Here is a 19,328-nt window from a genome sequence, read left to right on the forward strand (position 1 = left end):
TTCAGCCAGGCTGAATTGAAGTTTACCTATGGAAAACTTAATTCAGCCAGGCTGAATTGAAGTTTACCTATGGAAAACTTAATTCAGCCAGGCTGAATTGAAGTTTACCTATGGAAAACTTAATTCAGCCAGGCTGAATTGAAGTTTACCCTAATTCAGCCAGGCTGATTGAAGTTTACCTATGGAAAACTTAATTCAGCCAGGCTGAATTGAAGTTTACCTAAGGAAAACTTAATTCAGCCAGGCTGAATTGAAGTTTACCTAAGGAAAACTTAATTCAGCCAGGCTGAATTGAAGTTTACCTAAGGAAAACTTAATTCAGCCAGGCTGAATTGAAGTTTACCTATGGAAAAATTAATTCAGCCAGGCTGAATTGAATTTGTTGTGACACTCCCTTCAGTTTGTTTTAAAAGACTACTTTTACGATCGCTTGTTTGTTTAAGAGAGGGAGAGTTGCAAATACTTTTGTGATTCACTGTATGTGTAAATTCCATATTTATCTTGCATGAATCAATTTCGCAGATTTTCCAGATGTAAAAATATTTGCAAAAAAAAAAGTAAATCTTGAAACGTCATTAAATATTACGACATAAAAGCTGCTGATGGATGACTCATTTATTTCATTTTAAAATTCCAATAAAAAAAGAACGTAGAACGCTCAGAGAAGCTGTTTGCGGCACAATGAAACATGCCATTTAATGAAAAAAAAAAAACAACAATCTTCCATTAGATATTGTACTGTGAGAAATCATTGAGTAAAAACCCCTCATCTTCTTTGATTATGTTTTCATGCTGTGTAGTGAGCAGAGAGAGTGCCTTCTTGTCTCCCATTTAATGACGTCTTATTATTTTGGCTCCATTACTTGTCTGCAATGAGTTCTTGTTGTTGTTATTATATATAGTTGTTCAATTGATGACATACCGGTTTGGTAATCAACCAAATCTACATTGTTTAGTAGTAGAGTGGGGAGGTGGGGAGCCACACTCGCATCATATAAAAGCAGTAGAAACAACAAAAAACAAGTTAGCACAAATAGAAGAAGCAGAGCTTGTTTGTGTGAGAGAGTGAACAACACAAACCAATGCCGGCATATGTTTGTTTGCTGTTATTTTTCTAGGGCACTCTCTCTCAGTTGTTTGGCGTATGCCATGCTCTCCCTCTCTGTGTATTAAACTTTTTGGGGGGACTCCTTTGCATGTTAATTACCTTTCGTCGGTCGCTGGCTCGCTCGTTCAATCGTTGCTGTTTGTTTTATCGTTCGTAAAATAGGCGAAAATAAAAATTCACTGTAGTAATGCCAACAGTTTCAGTCTTATAACAGTTTTCAAAGCGTCAACATCGTTGCCTTAGCTATTCTTCTGTGAAGTGTTTAATTTATTTTAATTGTTACTGGTAAATAGCTGATATTTGTTTTTTTTTCTACATCTCTCTTCTATACTAGATATATATGTATATTTACATAGCTATATAACAATATATAAAAAAATAATGAACAAACAATCAGAAAAAAAAACAATAAAAGTGTATATCATTGAGTGTGTGTGTGTGTCTGTGTGTGAAATCAATTTTGCTAATTATTTTGTTGCCTTCTTAGATTTGAATTTTTTTTTCACACATTTTCTATGGAAAAAATATACAAAAGGAAAAGATTGCAAACAAAAAAGTGGGTAATAAAAAAAATAAAGTGCATGATGATACAAGTGTATAAATATTTCTAAGAGTGTGTATGTATATATAGCTGCTGATCATCATCATCGTCGTCACATATTCTTCTTAGAAGCAAAAGAGAAACAAATCTTTTTGGGTGCGGCGCATAGGAAAATACCAAACATCTAAAAAAATTAAATATTTTTTAAGTAATAGAGAGTCTGACAATGATCTTTAAATGTATTTTAAAGATCATTTCCAAATTTTTTTTTAATTTATGTAAAAAATAATCCTTAGACATTAAAACAAAAATTTAAGAAACTGGTCCATTTTTTGTTGATCCAAAATATATTTAACATATTTAGATGACATCATCAACAATTTTTTTCTCTCTCACTCTCTCAGCAGCCCACTGAAAAAGAAACCCATTGACAGCAACAAACATCAAAGTGTGGTGTTTGAGCCCATTGTGATGCAGAATAGTAAACAATAGCAAAAAACAAGTAATGTTTTCATTGTTGTTGTAGTAGTGGTATAGGTATAGATTCATAGTCTTACAATTAAATTGTGATTTGAATTACTTTAATTTAATTTTTTTAGTATTATTAAATTAGAAGGCCATTTTAGGCTCTCTTTGCAGGCTGAATTGTAGATTGCCTACTAAAAACGAATTCAGCTAAGCTAACTTCAGGAATTCCATTGGAAACCAAATTCAGCTAAGCTGAATTGAAGATTTTCTACCGGAAACCTAGTTTAGATGGGTAGAATTGAAGATTTCCTACCAGAAAGCTAATTTAGCTGTGCAGAATTAAAAATTTCCTATGGGAAAGCCATTTCAGCTAGGCAGAATTGAAGATTTCATTTTTGAAAACTAATTCAGCTGGGCAGAATTGAAGATTTCCTACCCGAAAACCCAAATTCAGCTGGGTAAATTTAATATTTTTAATGGATACTTCAATTCAGCTGGCATAAATTGAAAAATCTTAATGGAAACCTAATTCAGCCTGTCTATATTGAAGATTTCCTATTGAAAACTTAATTCGGCTGGGTTAAATTGAAGATTTTCAGTGGAAACCGTAATTCAGCTGGACGAAATTAAGATTTGATGGAAAAAACTAAGCTGAATTCAGCTTTGTGATTTATTATAGATTTCCTCTGGAAACCTAAATTCAGCTTGGCTAAAATGAAAATTTTGAATGGAAAATTAAATTCAGCTGTGATAAATTGAAGATTTCCTATTGGAAACTAAATAAGACTGGGTTACATTGAAGATTTCCAATAGAAACCTCAATTCAGCTGGGCTGAATTGAAGATTTCCTATGGAAACACTATATAATATAAGATTTTTTATGCAAATCCTAATTCATCTAGGTTAAATAAACGATTTTTTATACAAAACATAATTCAGCTAGGCTAAATTGAAGATTTCCTATGGAAACCCTAATTCAGCTAGGCAAAATTAAAGATTTCCTACGGAAAACCTAATTCAGCTTGGCAGAAATTAAGATTTCCTAGGGAAAACGTAATTCAGCGAGGCAGAATTTAAGATTTCTTATGGTAAACCTAATTCAGCTAGGCAGAATTGACAATTTCATACTGAGACCTTAATTCAGCAAGGCTTAATTGTAGATTTTCTATAAAAAAACCTTACCTCCGATGGTCTGAATTGAATATCTCCCAACGGTAACCCTAATTCAGCTGAGTAGAATTAAAGAATTTCATTTGGAAGAATAATTCAGTTAAGGTAAAGTGAAGAATTTTGAATGGAAACTTAAATTTAGCTGGTCTAATTGAAGATTTCCTATTGAAAAAATTCATTCAGCCCCCTTGTAACCGCCTGAAAATCTCCCTTTCCCTATATTTGTGAATATAAATTATTCAGTTGCCTATTTTACTAAAGCAATTTCGAAAAACTATGAGTCATGGGTGGTATATTTTTTTCCAATTAACAAAACTACTGCACTACATGAACTAGTCTGTTATTTGTTTGTTTTTAAATGTTTATTGAAATATACATACGATATGTGTACACACATATTCCTATAAACATTCACCTTTTTATAGTACATACCTTAGAACATACATATTCCGTATGTATATTTTAGGATTGTTTGCATTTTTTTTATTCTGACACGCATTTAACTTGTCGTGTCTTTTTTTCATTTTCTAGATAATGTCAGTGTATAATTTTCATTAAAAATCACGAGGTTGTAGGTTGAAGTAAGATAAAATATGATATGGAGGAAATGACAAAATAAATGGAGCTGCAATCAGTTATCGTAAAAAAGTTAGCGATTTTATTTTATAGGTTATTTTTTCGAGACAGGAAACACCAATCCGAGTTGCTAAATTAAAGTTTTCATATCGGAAATATAATTCAGCTGGGCTGAATTGGCGATTTCCCATCGAAAACCTAATTCAGCTTGGCTAATTGTAGAATTTCAATCGTAAACCTAATTCAGCTGGGCTGAGTTGAAAATTTTTTATTGGAAACCTAATTCAGCTGGGTGGATTTAAATTTTTCCTATTGGAAACCTAATTCAGCTAGGTGGAATAAGAGAATTCCCATCGAATAACCAATTCAGCTGGTCTGAATTGAAGATTTTCTAACTAAACTCCTATTCAGCTGGGCTGAATTGATAGTTTTCTATAAAAACTATATTTCATTTCGGATAAATTCAAGATTTTCCATTGCAAATCTAATTCAGCTAGGCAGAATTGAAGATTTCGCATTGCAAACCTAATTCAGCTAGGCTAAATTGAAAATTTCCCATCTAAAACCTAATTCAGCTAAGCTTAATTATTTTATACGCATGAATTACAATTAAAAATCTGTGAATTATTTATTTGTGATTTGTGTTAGTCACATGCTATGTTTGTGTACAAGTTTATTCATGATATGTGTAGAACTTTCAAGTTTTTTCTTAGAGCTTGTTTTTGTTTATGTTTGGCTCAAAACTGGTTTTTTGTTGGGTTACGTCTGTGCCGCCAACAGCCAAATATTTAGTAGCCACAAGAAATAAACCACGTCATTGCTAGTAGCCGAAAAATAATACATAAAAAACAAATTCACACGCTCTTATTCTCTCCACACATAAACTTTTTAAGCTTTCTTTTCATGTCTGTTTTTGGGGAATTTTTTCATTGTAAATATGAACTTCTTTAGGCTGAATTGAATATTTCCTATAGAAAACTTAATTCGGTTTGGCTGAATTGAATATTTCCTATAGAAACCTTAATTCAGCTGTGCTGAATTGAAGATTTTCTATAGAAACCTTAATTCAGCTATGCTGAATTGAAGATTTTCTATAGAAACCTTAATTCAGCTGGGCTGAATTGAAGATTTCCTATAGAAACCTTAATTCAGCTATGCTGAATTGAAGATTTTCTATAGAAACCTTAATTCAGCTGGGCTGAATTGAAGATTTCCTATAGAAACCTTTATTCTACTAGGCGGAATTGAAGATTTCTTATAGTAACCTTAATTCAGCTAGGCTGAATTGAAGAATTGCTATAGTAACCTTAATTAAGCTAGGCTGAATTGAAGATTTCCTATATTAACCTTAATTCAGCTAGGCTGAATTGAAGATTTCCTATAGAAACCTTAATTCAGCTGGGCTGAATTGAAGATTTCCTATATAAACCTTAATTCAGCTAAGCTGAATTGAATAGGTTAAATTGAAGATATCCTTAATTCAGCTGGGCTGAATTGAAAATTTTCCTATAGAAACCTTAATTCCGCTGGGCTGAATTGAAGATTTCCTATAGAAACCTTAATGCAGCTAGGCTGAATTGAAGATTTCCTATATAAAACTTAATTCAGCTAGGCTGAATTAAAGATTTTTATAGAAACCTTAATTCAGCGAGGTTAAATTGAAGATATCCTATGGTAAACTTAATTCAGCTAGGATGAATTGAAGATTTCTGTAGAAAAATGAAGCTGAATTTATATTTCATACTCCATAGTTTATCATTCAGCAACTCTACCCTCTAAATTTTGTATATTTCCTTCAATTATTTTCGTTTTGTTTTTTAATCTATTTCCAAATCTTCCCCCTATATACGGTCACGATGATGTCATAGTTTTTGGCCAACATTTATGTCTATCCACCAACATCTGCCTACAGACCTCCTTCCAACTACACATTAAGGCCGAGAGAGTATACCAAATAGTGGATACATAGATTTTTATTGTTTTGTAGATTTTATTTTTATGTTGTTGTTGTGCGGTGTTTAACACCAACATACAAGCCGCAAAATGTGTAACGTCATCAGATGTTTACCAAATTTCGAAAACTATGGTGAAAAATTTTTCGTGTCGCTGTTGTTTTGTTGTTGCATTTCATGCACCATAAACCACAAAAAGGGAGAGAGGTGACAACTTTCACTTTTCCCCAACAGTGTAAATGTTGTTTTGCTCATCACACTCTCTCACTTTCGCTCTCTCTCTCTGCCTAATGTTATGCACATGACTGCATTCGTCACCGGCAGATTTTGTCTACTCAGTCGACGTAGCCACCATCCGCTGCTCAACCATCCGTTTAGCTATAAAAATGAAAGTACCTACAAAGATGAGGGATTGTCTCTGGTATATAGAAGACCATTGACAGTGAATTTTACCTTGAACTTGGTGCCGCCAAGCAGATAAGATATGATGTTCGACATTCTCTTTCGCAAGAAAATGCAATTTCGAACACATCAAAGAATGAATGAAGAGCGATGGAATGCAATAAAAGATGATTCAGCTTAGCTGAAAGGGAATTTCTTTCACGAAGTCGTGAATTCAGCCTGGCTGAATTAAGGTTTCTATAGGAAATCTTCAATTCCGCCTGGCTGAATTATGGTTTCTATATGAAATCTTCAATTCAGCCTGGCTGAATTATGGTTTCTATATGAAATCTTCAATTCAGCCTGGCTGAATTATGGTTTCTATAGAAAATCTTCAATTCAGCCTGGCTGAATTAAGGTTTCTATAGGAAATCTTCAATTCAGCCCAGCTGAATTAAGGTTTCTATAGGAAATCTTCAATTCAGCCTGGTTACCATAGGAAGTCTTTAATTCAGCTTAGCTGAATTCGGTTTCCAATAGGAAATCTTTAATTTAGCTTAGCTGAATTCGGTTTCCAATAGGAAATTTTTAGTTTAGCTTAGCTGAATTGGGATTTCGATAGGAAATCTTAAATTTAGCTTAGCGGAATAAGGTTTCTGATAGGAAATCTTCAATTTAGCTTAGCTGAATTAGGTTTCTGATATTAAATCTTGAAATTTATCCGGCTAAATTGAGTATTCCATGGAAATTTTTCAAGTTAATGTAGCTGGATTGATGTTTCTATATGAAATTTTCAATTCAGCCCAGCTGAATTTAGTTCGTGACTTGTATGAATTGATTTCAAGGCAATTTTTCTTTAATTCTTCTCCTCCCCCACCCTGATATTGCCATAATCCTACTCATATAAGTTGACGTAATATTCTATATTGGATTATAAAAAGAGAAGTGGGCATACATATCAAGTGGTTTTTGTTGTAATTGTCGATATGGTGGAGAAGAAGATGCTAGGCTTGGCTATTGTAATACACACACTTGTACACACATATGATATACGGTAACAATGGGCCCCATTGTTAGAATCTGTTTTTCGTTTTTTTTTTTTACAAACAATTTTTTATTAAAATTTCAATATATTTTTATTCTCCTTCTTTGCAGTTAACCCCATTTTTTATTGTAATCTCAAACCCCAAAACAACCAAACAAAATGAGTTCTGCTGAATACTATCCATTCAAGGTAAGTCATATTTTTTCAATTTAAAAAATAAATTTAATAATCATTAAATTATTAATTACAAATCTAATTTTAGAATTACCACTTGAAAATTAGGCCCCATTTTTTTATAAAAAAAGTCATATCGCATTGAATATGAAAGTTTTGTTTTAATGGGTTCCTTATCTAGTTTCCTTTCTGATAATTATTCAAATTAGTGATTTTGTTTTTTATAAACTTATTTGTTGTTAATTTTAATCGCTTGTTTCCTATTCGAAACAAAACAATTTCTGATTCATATCACTTTCCACATAGTTGGAATACGAATAACCCCCCTTCGGCTCACCATATTTGTGTTGTGGCGCATTCGGTTTGTTTGTGCGATAATGACACACTTGTTCGGCATACCAAAATATGTCGGAATGTTATTGCAATAATTATTCATTATCAAAAAGGGTAGGGTAATTGTTAATAATACGACAATGAATCATTTCAAAATATATTTGCCAATAGGTAGTCAGTCTGTTTATTTAAATACCACTTAATATTAAGGTCATGATTTTTTTACTATACAACAGTGATTTTTTTTATTATTTTGCAATCGTATATGCACATAAAAATGCAATTCTGCTAAGCTGAATTAGGTTTCCAATCAATAATCTTCAATTCAGTTAAGCTGAATTAAGGTTTCCATAACAAATGTTCAATTCAGCTAAGCTGAATTAAGGTTTTCATATAAAAATATTCAATTCAGCTAGAGTTTCCATGGGTCAACTTAATTTCAGCCCGGCTGAATTACGTTTTCCATAGGTAAACTTCAATTCAGCACGGCTGAATTACGTTTTCCATAGGTAAACTTCAATATAGCCTGGCTGAATTAAGGTTTCGGTGGGTAAACTTCAATTCAGCCTGGCTGAATTAAGGTTTCTATAGGAAATGTTCAATTCAGCCTGGCTGAATTAAGGTTTCTCTATGAAATCTTCAATTCAGCCCAGCTGAATTAAGGTTTCTATATGAAATCTTCAATTCAGCCCTGCTGAATTAAGGTTTCTATAGGAAATGTTCAATTCAGCCCAGCTGAATTAAGGTTTCTCTATGAAATCTTCAATTCAGCCTGGCTGAATTAAGGTTTCTATAGGAAATCTTTAATTTTGATTAGCTTAATTAAGGTTTCTATAGGAAATCTTCAATTCAGCCTAGCTAAATTAGGATTTCTATGGGAAATCTTCAATTCAGCCTGACTGAATTAAGGTTTCTATAGGAAATCTTCAATTCAGCCCAGCTGAATTAAGGTTTCTATAGGAAATTTTCAATTCAGCCCAGCTGAATTAAGGTTTCTATAGGAAATCTTCAATGCAGCCCAGCTGAATTAAGGTTTCTATAGGAAATCTTCAATTCAGCCCAGCTGAATTAAGGTTTCTATAGGAAATCTTCAATTCAGCCCAGCTGAATTAAGGTTTCTATAGGAAATCTTCAATTCAGCCCAGCTGAGGCTGAGTTAAGGTTTCTATAGGAAATCTTCAATTCAGTCCAGCTGAATTAAGGTTTCCTTAGGAAATCTTCAATTCAGTCCAGCTGAATTAAGGTTTCCTTAGGAAATCTTCAATTCAGTCCAGCTGAATTAAGATTTATATAGGAAATCTTCAATTCAGTTCAGCTGAATTAAGGTTTCTATAGGAAATCTTCAATTCAGTCCAGCTGAGTTAAGGTTTCTATAGGAAATCTTCAATTCAGTCCAGCTGAGTTAAGGTTTCTATAGGAAATCTTCAATTCAGTCCAGCTGAATTAAGGTTTCCTTAGGAAATCTTCAATTCAGTCCAGCTGAATTAAGGTTTCCTTAGGAAATCTTCAATTCAGTCCAGCTGAATTAAGGTTTCTATAGGAAATCTTCAATTCAGTCCAGCTGAATTAAGGTTTCTATAGGAAATCTTCAATTCAGCCTGGCAGAATTATGACTTTCGTAGGTAATTTATAATTGAGATCAGCTGAATTAAGATTTCTATAGGAAATTTACAATTCCAACCAACTGAATTAGGCTTACCATAGGAAATATTCACTTTAGCCCAGCTAAGTTAAGGGTTCCATAGGAAATCTACTATTCAGCCCGGGTTTCTGCGGGAATTTTTTACTATTTTATTTATTTATTCTTTTGACTATTTTTTTACCTTATTTTCCCTCTCTATTCCAGTGCACCCCCACTGTCTACCCTGCCGATCCCTTTGATCCCGTCGAAGATGCCGCCATTTTGCGCAAAGCCATGAAAGGCTTCGGCACCGACGAGAAGGCCATCATTGAAGTTTTGGCCCGTCGCGGTATCGTACAACGTTTGGAAATTGCCGAAGCTTTCAAAACCTCCTATGGCAAAGATTTAATTTCCGAATTGAAATCGGAATTGGGTGGTAAATTTGAAGATGTCATTGTTGCCCTGATGACACCTTTGCCCCAGTTCTATGCCAATGAATTGCATGATGCCATTTCCGGTTTGGGTACCGACGAAGAGGCTATCATTGAGATTTTGTGCACATTGTCGAATTTCGGCATCAAGACAATTGCTCAATTCTATGAGCAAAGTTTCAACAAATCTTTGGAATCCGATTTGAAGGGTGATACCTCGGGACATTTCAAGCGTTTGTGTGTCTCCTTGGTACAGGGTAACCGTGATGAAAATCAAGTATGTTTGTTATGACCATATTGGAGAGGGAAATGATATATTAAAATTGTTGTTGGTTTTTTGTAGGGTGTAGATGAAGCCGCCGCCGTTGCTGATGCCACCGCTCTGCACGAAGCCGGTGAAGGCCAATGGGGCACCGATGAATCTGTTTTCAATTCCATTTTAGTTACCCGCTCCTACCAACAATTGCGTCAAATTTTCTTGGAATATGAAAATTTGGCCGGCCATGATATTGAAAAGGCCATTAAACGTGAATTCAGCGGTGCCGTTGAAAAGGGCTTCTTGGCCATTGGTAGGTCCTATTTTTCTTCAAAAATATATATCCAATTTCCTTATTTATTTGTGTTGTTTTGTTCTCGTTTAGTACGTTGCTGCAAATCAAAGGTCGACTACTTTGCCGAACGTTTGTACGACAGCATGCATGGTTTGGGCACAAAAGATAAGACTTTAATTCGCATTATTGTCAGCCGTTCGGAAATCGATTTGGGTGACATCAAAGAAGCATTCCAAAATAAATATGGCAAAAGTTTGGAATCTTGGATTAAGGTAAGTTCGGTGTTTTATATTTTTTTTAATTCGTCCATTATACACATACAAACATTTTCATATTGGTGTTGGGGTTATTAAAAAAATAATACTAAAAAAATCCATTATTTCAAGAAGAAGAAGCATAAAGAACATGTACATGTAAAGTAGATTTTGTAAATTTGAAAATCTATTTTTAAGGAGGAAACAGGATAGAGGAATTCTGGCTTGGCCGGATTGACATTTAATATAAAGCCATTGTAACAAACCAGGTCTGAATCCTCGTATGTGTTTCCCCCTTTATTCTTCTTCTTCTTGTTATCCATTTCTTTCGTTTGTTTTCCGTCTCTGCATGCTTGCATATGAATGTTGTTTTAAATGGTTTTGTTTGTAGATTTACTTTTGTAGAAATGGTCTTGATCTATCTATCTTTTTGATAATATCTTTTTTGAATTTTGTATAGATAATTTTTTTATAATATATATGCCCTTAACCACACTGTGGTACAGTGTATTATGTCTTTGTATATATGAAGATAGACCCAAATTTACTTTTGACAATATCTTTCAAAATCGATTGAGAAGTGATTCTCAATCGCAATCGATTTAGGCATGCCCTTCCGTCCTGTCTGTATGTCAATGTTAAGTTGTAAACAAGGATAGAGGTCGCATTTATAATCCGAATGTGATGAAATTTGGCACAGTCCATCTTTTTAGCCCAAGGACGAACCCTATTGAAATTGGTGAAAATCGGTTCAGATTAGATATTAGATAAATGGTACACCAAATTTATAATGTATGACCGATTGAGACGAAATTTGGAATAGTTTACCGTATTTAGTCTATAATGACATGTATCAAATTCCATTGAAATCCGATCAGATTTAGATATAGTTCCCATATATATTTTCGACCGATTTGAGGTAAATGGTATACCAAAGCCCTTATATTTCTTTTGATTTACGCGAAATTATGTATAGCGTACAAATTTCATGGAAATCCGATCAGATTTAGATATAGCTCCCAAATATATTTTCGGCCGATTTGAGGTAAATGGTACACCAAAGCCCTTATATTTATTTTGATTTACACGAAATTATGCATAGCGTATATAAATGAATCTAGAGTGACGTGTGTTAAGTTACGCTGAAATCGGTTCAGATTTACATATAGCTCCCATATATATTTTCGTCCGATTTGAGGTAAATGGTACACCAAACTCGCAAGGTATGTTCGATTGAGACGAAATTTGTAATTGTGTACCGTATTCAGTCTAGAATGACGTATGTCAAATTTCATTGAAATCAGATCAGATTTAGTTATAGCTCCCATATATATGTTCGTCCGATTTGTACACTAAAGTCCCTATATATATTCCGATTTGCACGAAATTTGGTATAGAGTACTGAATTTAGTTTAGAATGATGTGTGCTAAGTTTCGGAAAATTCGGTTCAGATTTATATATAGCTCCCATATATATTTTCGGCCGATTGTATGTAAATGGTTTTTTTTGTGGAATATCAGAAAATTAAATGTATAAAAGATTCGGTGAAATCAACTCACCTTTAAAAACTCCCTGCTGCACTCTACAGGCCGGCCTATGACTTCCGGTTTTCTGAACACCTCATATGACTGATGTCCGTCCATACATCTTCTTCTTCTACTTCTGAACTTCTCTATATCCTCGAACTGTTTGGCATGTTTGGTGGTATTGAAGGCCTCTGGTAGGTTGTTCGATTTGTTCAGATTAAGTTTGTTCTGTTTGTGTATTTATCAAATATATGGGCATAGCTAAATTTACTCCCAAATTTTTCAGAAATCCATTTGATTCAGAAATCGAAATTGATATATAGATGCGATAATCTTTTATTTTGGAATTTCCTTAAATGATCCTAAAGGCTGTTGAATGTAGGCATGTGTAGATCGCCTTTCAAGTGGCTGTGATATGGTTTTGGTTCAACTATGTTGTTTCTGGTTTGAATCCGTTATTTCGAATATAATCATACCTAAAATCTAAAGCGTTAGCCCCAAGGCGAAGTATAAAATAAATAAAATATAACATTACTTGTCCTCTTTTACATCAAATTGGCAATTTTGTTGGAATTTATTTTTTTTAATTTTAATCTATGTATTTTTGTTTCGAAAACTTTCTCTCAATGTAATAAGGCTATATACAATTCGCTTTATAAATTTCCGTAAACAAAACATAACCCTTTAATTGGCTTATTTTCTGTAATACCTTCTTATCTATGTTTCAAAAACGGTGCGGTTTTTTTTTTTTATAAAAATGGATACCTTATTTAAAAAAAATTATAACTCCCAAAACCAATTCAATTATTTTTTTCCTATTTTGTGTTTCACTATTTAATTTTGTTATTAAACAATATCCTCCCCAATTCGTTATTTGCAGGGCGATACCTCTGGTGATTACAAACGTGCCCTATTGGCGATTGTTGGATACTAAGACAAATTGCAATTGAAAATTCCTTATTCTACTACTCTGCATACCTACCTACCTACCCCTAATGAAAGTAGATAGAAGCGCACACCATTCATTTTTTTTAAAAAGAAAATATACAAACCAAAACAAATAAGCCTTAAGATATATATTTAAACAAAAGTCTGCCTTCAATCTAAAACTACTACTACATATAGGATGGTATTTATAACAAACAAAGAATCGAATATTTTTTTTAAAAATTTTTTTTTTTAACAACAAAATTACACATAGGAACAATAACACAAAAATCACATTTTTTGTACAAAAAGCAAATTGACCACAAAGCCAGCCCAATGACAAAAATTATTTTATTATTAAATTGTTTTTTATATATATAAATATTTTTTTTTTGTATACAAATATTTCTCTTAAACTTCGTTTTTTATACTATATATATATACATACAAAACCACAGTTGATTATAATAGAACTTTGTTTCTTTTTTTTCCTATTAATTGTAATAATTTTTCTTACATACATACGAACATACCTATTTACAAATGTTGTTTTTTATTACTATTATTATTACATTGCTTAACACCTTACATTTTGTAATTGTAAAAAACCAAAACACATCCATACACACCCACAATTTTGTTATAACTGTCTGTTTTTATAAAAAACTTGTTTTTTAATTAAATCAACTGGTTTGAAATATATGTATTTAAATACTGAAAAAAATACAACAACAAAATAAAAACAATTGGGATTTTTTATTAATTTATTAGTGTACTAGAATGACGTGTGTCAAATTTCGTTAAATCGGATTAGATATATTTACGTCCGATTTGTGGTAAATGGTAAACCAACGGTCTTATATTTCTTCCGAATTACACGAAATTATACATAGCGTACGTAAATGTGTCTACAATGAAGTGTGTTAAGTTTCATTGGCATCGGTACAGATTTACATATAGCTCCCATATATATTTCCCATTTCGATTTGAGTCAATGCTACACTAAACTCGCAATGTTTGTCCGATTGAGACGAAATTTGGAATAGTGTACCATATTTAGTGTAGAATGACGTGTGTTAAGTTTCATTGATTTGAGATAAATGGTACACCAAACTTGCAAGGTATGTCCGATTGAGACGAAATTTGGAACAGTGTAACATATTTAGTCTAGAATGGCATGTGCAAAATTTCCTTGAAATCGGATCAGATTTAGCTCTAGCTACCATATATATTTTCGTCCGATTTGAGGTAAAAGGTAAACCAAAGCCCTTATATTTCTTCCGAATTACACGAAATTGTGCATAGCGTACGTAATTGAGTCTACAATGATGTGTGTCAAGTTTCGTTGAAATCGTTACAGATTTACATATAGCTCCCATATATGTTCGTCCAATTTGAGATACATGGTACATCAAAGACCCTGTACTCGTTCTATTTACACCAAATTTTGTGTAGGGTACCAAATTTACTTTATAGTTGTGTGTGTTAAGCTTCATTGGCATCGGTACAGATTTACATATAGCTCCCAAATATATTTTCGGCCGATTTGAGATAAATGGTACACCAAACTCGCAAGGTATGTCCGATTGAGACGAAATTAGGAATTGTGTAACATATTTAATCTAGAATGGCATGTGCAAAATTTCCTTGCAATCGGATCAGATTTAGTTAGTTATAGCTACCACATACATTTTCGGCCGACTTGAGGTAAATGGTAAACCAAAGCCCTTATATTTCTTCCGAATTACACGAAATTTTGCATAGCGTACATGACTGAGTCTACAGTGATGTGTGTTAAGTTTCGTGAAAATCTGTTCAGATTTAGTCATAGCTCCCACACACATTTTCGTCCGATTTTGTGTAAATGGTGCATTAAAGCCCCCTATATTTCTTTTGATTTGCACGAAGTTTGGCATAACGTATTGAATTGAGTCTAGAATGATGCGTGATAAGTTTCGTGAAAATATGTTCAGATTTCGATATATTTTCGATCGATTTTATGTAAATGCTGCACTAAAGACAAATAAAATATTTTGCACAGGGTTATTTTACCACCCCGCGAAAAAAAATAAAAAAACCTTAAAATACCGAATTTGGGGTACCGTAAAATATCAATAACAAACATCCCAGAAGCAACATTAATGTATGTTCAGAATTTCTATCTTGAATATTGCGAGCTTTGGTTTTTTACAGGAGTGTAGTTATGTTCTTTTCCATTAATAAAAAGATTATTTTGTAGTTACGTCCATTTGAATTTAAAAATGGCAAATATGTTTGTGTATAGTAGCCTAATGATAGTTTTATTCGAAGATCCGAGGGTACCAAAGGCTCTTCTTCTAAAATACCCAAATTGCCTAAAGAGTACATATCTGGCTCTGGTATGATCTAAGATTCGCTCGAAAATCATCAAAATGGCGTATTAAGGAAAATTATTTTTTTTTGGAAAATAGTTTATTTTCTACCTGGAAAATAAATAGGTATAGAATAAGGAGTTAAAATTTGCAACCGATTGGGTTAATAGGCTTTGAGTTATCGTACCCGCCCGCCAGTCGTAAAAACACTGATTGGAGAAAACGCGTTTAATTTTTGAGAAGTACTCTCGGTTATATCTTCAAGAGTTCTAGAGATTTTTACTTGAAATTTTAAAGGCACATTTTTGAGAAGTTATATGTTGGTTGGGGGTCCCCTTAATGTTTGGGATAAAACCTTTAACAACACTAAATTAGCTTTTTATTAAAACATTTTCCAATATAAACACCAACTTCGATTTAACACACAGGTACATACATACAAACCAAATTGGACAAATTGTTTTACAGCCGGTCTCACATTCAATAATACTATCAAGTCTTAACTTCACAATTAAAGCATACTTTTAGGGGTTCGCGAAAATATGTGAAATTGTAATGGGAAAGCTTAAACAAGAAATTAATTATAAATTATTTAAAAAAAAAAACAAAAACATTTAAATTTAAATAAAAAATATTTCAAATTTAATAGCAAAAATTCAAAACAATTCATAAACTTACAAATTTAAAATTTTATGTATAGAAAAAAATTCATTACCAAAGGTCTTTGAATTAAAAAAAATCGTCAATGTAGGTTTTTGATTTTTTAATTCTATAGGAATAAGGATCGTTAAATATTTCTCTATAGAAAATATAATATTTTATTTGTTTTATAGACCCACTAAAATACATAGCTCTATCTTCTATAATTTATTTTGATGTCCTCTGGATGGACCAAACGTCTGAGATTTAAATTGCCTACAGATAATTTAGAGTTTAATTTAATAATTCAGTTAAATTCTTTTAAATTTAAAATTGTATTATTTTTTATTTACTTTCTCTTTCTAATTTATAGTTTTTACTATTTTTTAAATCATTCATTAATTTATATTTTAATATTTTCTATTAATATTTGGCATGTTCTAATTTTTATAATGCTTTATTCAAAAATAAGGTTTGACGGCTTATAATTGCAAATTACATTGCATTTACAAATGCACTTATTAAAAAGAAAATAATTCACTTCTTTTTCAAATAATATGGGACCATAATATTAAATCCACTAATTAATACTGGTTTTCTTATTATTAAAATCATTCATAACTCACCTCTACACATGAAAATAAATTTATTTTGGGTTTCCACATTGTTTTTAATTTTTTTATAAAAAAAATTATTTTTTAAATTAAAAAATTTTCATTTTTTAATTGAAACAAATTTCATTTTTTCAAAATTTTGCCTAAAAATAATTTTACCAAATTTTGTTCCTAACTGTATGGGACCATTTAATGTCACATTTCACCTAAAAATAAAAATTTTCAATCATTTATTTTGGGTTTCTATTTTTTTAAATTACACAAAAAAATCAAATCTTAATATTATGTCTATAAAAAAAAATTCTGATTTTTTATTTGTACTTTTTTATATTCCAATTTCAAAATGTTCTTTAGGAGGATTTGGAAAGTGAAATTGGTTATTTGTTGGCTACCATGGTGGCTTGGTAAACCAAAAAAACAATAGCAACTTCTAAAACTCACTCACGGTGTATGGGAATAGAAGTCAGTCTCTTCTTCAAAACATCTATGTGGAAGCCAAACTTAAATAAAATATTATTATTATTAATTTGTATTTTTTTGCAGTATTTTCTTATTTACTTTCTATTCCAAATTTTCAAAATTCACCAAATTACATTGCATTTCGTTTTCGAAAAAAAAAACAATTTGAGATTAAATAAAAAAAATGTATTTATATATATTTTTTATACGATATATTTTACCCATTGTGTCTTGACACCATGTGGCCTTTATTTCCATAAGAAATAATTAAATAGTAACGAGTTTTTATATATACATAGAGAACAACGCTTTTATTAACCATTTATTTTTTTATTATAAATACGTATATATTTACACACATATATATAAATCGGAGTCATTAACCATTTGTTTGTTGACATCATAAACAAAAATAAATAAATTCAAATACAAATGTGTGTTAAACCAAGCCGTTGTTGTTGTGTTTTTCTATTTTTACAGGAGGATGTAGAAGGGGACGTGGGCACAGTTTTAGTTGCCTTGACTGCCTATTAAAAAAATATACTCTTCTTGCAATTGGCTTGAAATTTCCAAACCCTGTCCTAGGGGTTATTTTCCAAAAATTTTAAAAAAGTATTAAAAATTTGTATGTATTTAGAAAAAATGTATCTTAATAAAAATGCCAAAAAAATTAAAAAATTTTTGAAATTTAGTTTTTGAATGGAAGGGTGGGTTGCATAGTAGAACCATGGAGGGGGGTTTATAATGAATTTGACATTAAGACATCTCATTAGCAGCATGCCTTTGTAGTAAGTATTATCCTGCATAAGCTCCTCTTTGTATTGTTTTTTTTTTTGTAAATTGTTTTTTTATCGTTTTTTTCAAAATTTTGTAGTTCCATTAACACAAAACACTTAACAAAATATTTTCCATTAATTTTTTTTTAAATTAAAAAAATATTAAAAATTATTTTTTTCTATTTCAATATTTTTCTTTTCAGGATGATCTATCTGGAGATTATTGCCGTGTTTTGGTTGCCCTGTGCTCCTATTAATTAAATGGGCATTTAGATGTATTTATTTTTGGTTTTAATTAAATGTTAATAATAAATAAATATAAAAAATTATTGAAAAAGGATTATTTTTTAGTTTTTAAATAATTCCTAAAGAAAATCAGACCCTAGGGTCTGACACTTTTTTCCCACGGAAAAAAATCAGACACTAAAAATCACAAACCCTAGGGTCTGACACTTTTTTCATATAGAAAAAAATTCAGACCCTAGGGTCTGACACTTTTTTCATATAGAAAAAAATTCAAACCCTAGGGTCTGACACTTTTTTTGCTATAGAAAAAAAATTCGGACACTAGGGTCTGACACTTTTTTTGCTATAGAAAAAAAAATTCAGACCCTAGGGTCTCACACTTCTTTGCTATAGAAAAAAAAATTATATAGAAAAATTCAGACCCTAGGGTCTGACACATTTTCCTATAGAAAAAAATTCATATCCTAGGGTCTAAAAAATTCACAGACCCGTAGGTCTTTTTTATATAAAAAAAAAATTCACAGACCCTTGGGACTGATTCAGATTTTTTTTCTTTTGAAGAAAACATTTGCAGGACGTCGAGACTAATTTGTTTCTATAGAAAATTTTCAAACGTTCTCTAAAGGCCTTTAAAAAACTTAACGCCGGTAGATAAACGAATGGTCGCAACACGATTGCCTTTCATAATAATCGTTGTCCTGAGTTTGGAAAGACAAAGTGCTGTTCGCGGAGCAGTAGTCAATATACCCATATCGGGCAATGATAAAGTAACATCCCTTCCAAGAAACTTTGATCAGATGATTCAATTACATCTTAAATGTCGCATGCCATATCAACATGATTATATGACTGTAACAATCAGACCATCGAAGGTGTATCTTAAATTTGGCATTACAATTGATGAAGAAAGTTGGTTTGAAGGTTTTAATTCTTCACAGGTCGTACCGTTTGTGGCTAATCAAGAAGATCGGGAAAAAATCCTAAATATTTTCGAAAATCATCTATCTACTGAATCCACTGTGGACATTGAGACAGATTTTTTTTCTACAGAAAAAATTTTGCAGGACCTCGGCTCATATATTTTCTAAAGAAAAAAATTCACAGACCCTCAGGTCAGTTTTTTCTTCTAAGGAACCTATGGATCCCCTAGAGTCTACATTTTTCGGTTTTAAAAAACATTCTCA

General features: G+C 31.8%; 2 protein-coding genes across 4 annotated transcripts in view; one reads left to right on the forward strand and one right to left on the reverse strand.

Moving 5' to 3' along the window:
- LOC133333764 (transcription initiation factor TFIID subunit 7) overlaps positions 1-19,328 on the reverse strand; it is a 188,462-nt gene that overhangs the window by 74,805 nt on the left and 94,329 nt on the right. The gene's annotated exons all lie outside the window — the stretch shown is intronic.
- LOC133333722 (annexin B9) lies at positions 7,360-18,162 on the forward strand. 3 transcript variants are annotated; one of them, XM_061542011.1, is made up of 5 exons: positions 7,360-7,430; positions 9,595-10,077; positions 10,144-10,369; positions 10,442-10,623; positions 18,102-18,162. In XM_061542011.1, the coding sequence occupies exons 1-5, from the start codon at positions 7,401-7,403 to the stop codon at positions 18,153-18,155; spliced, it is 975 nt and encodes a 324-aa protein (XP_061397995.1). In that variant the 5' UTR covers positions 7,360-7,400; the 3' UTR covers positions 18,156-18,162. The 3 variants fall into 3 exon arrangements, with proteins under 3 accessions (XP_061397995.1, XP_061397996.1, XP_061397994.1); XM_061542012.1 differs by lacking the exon at positions 18,102-18,162 and adding an exon at positions 17,018-17,099; XM_061542010.1 differs by lacking the exon at positions 18,102-18,162 and adding an exon at positions 13,013-13,078.

This window comes from Musca vetustissima, unplaced genomic scaffold (assembly GCF_032173495.1).
Source record: "Musca vetustissima isolate MV318-11 ecotype Yass unplaced genomic scaffold, APGP_CSIRO_Mvet_v1 utg2483, whole genome shotgun sequence".
Lineage (NCBI taxonomy): Eukaryota > Metazoa > Arthropoda > Insecta > Diptera > Muscidae > Musca > Musca vetustissima.

Bases quoted from the DNA above. Each gene is read 5' to 3' on its own strand.
- LOC133333722 (XM_061542011.1), top strand. From the start codon at position 7,401: ATGAGTTCTGCTGAATACTATCCATTCAAG. The intron at 7,431-9,594 runs GTAAGTCATATT...TCTCTATTCCAG, and splicing joins CTGAATACTATCCATTCAAG to TGCACCCCCACTGTCTACCC. The intron at 10,078-10,143 runs GTATGTTTGTTA...GGTTTTTTGTAG, and splicing joins GTAACCGTGATGAAAATCAA to GGTGTAGATGAAGCCGCCGC.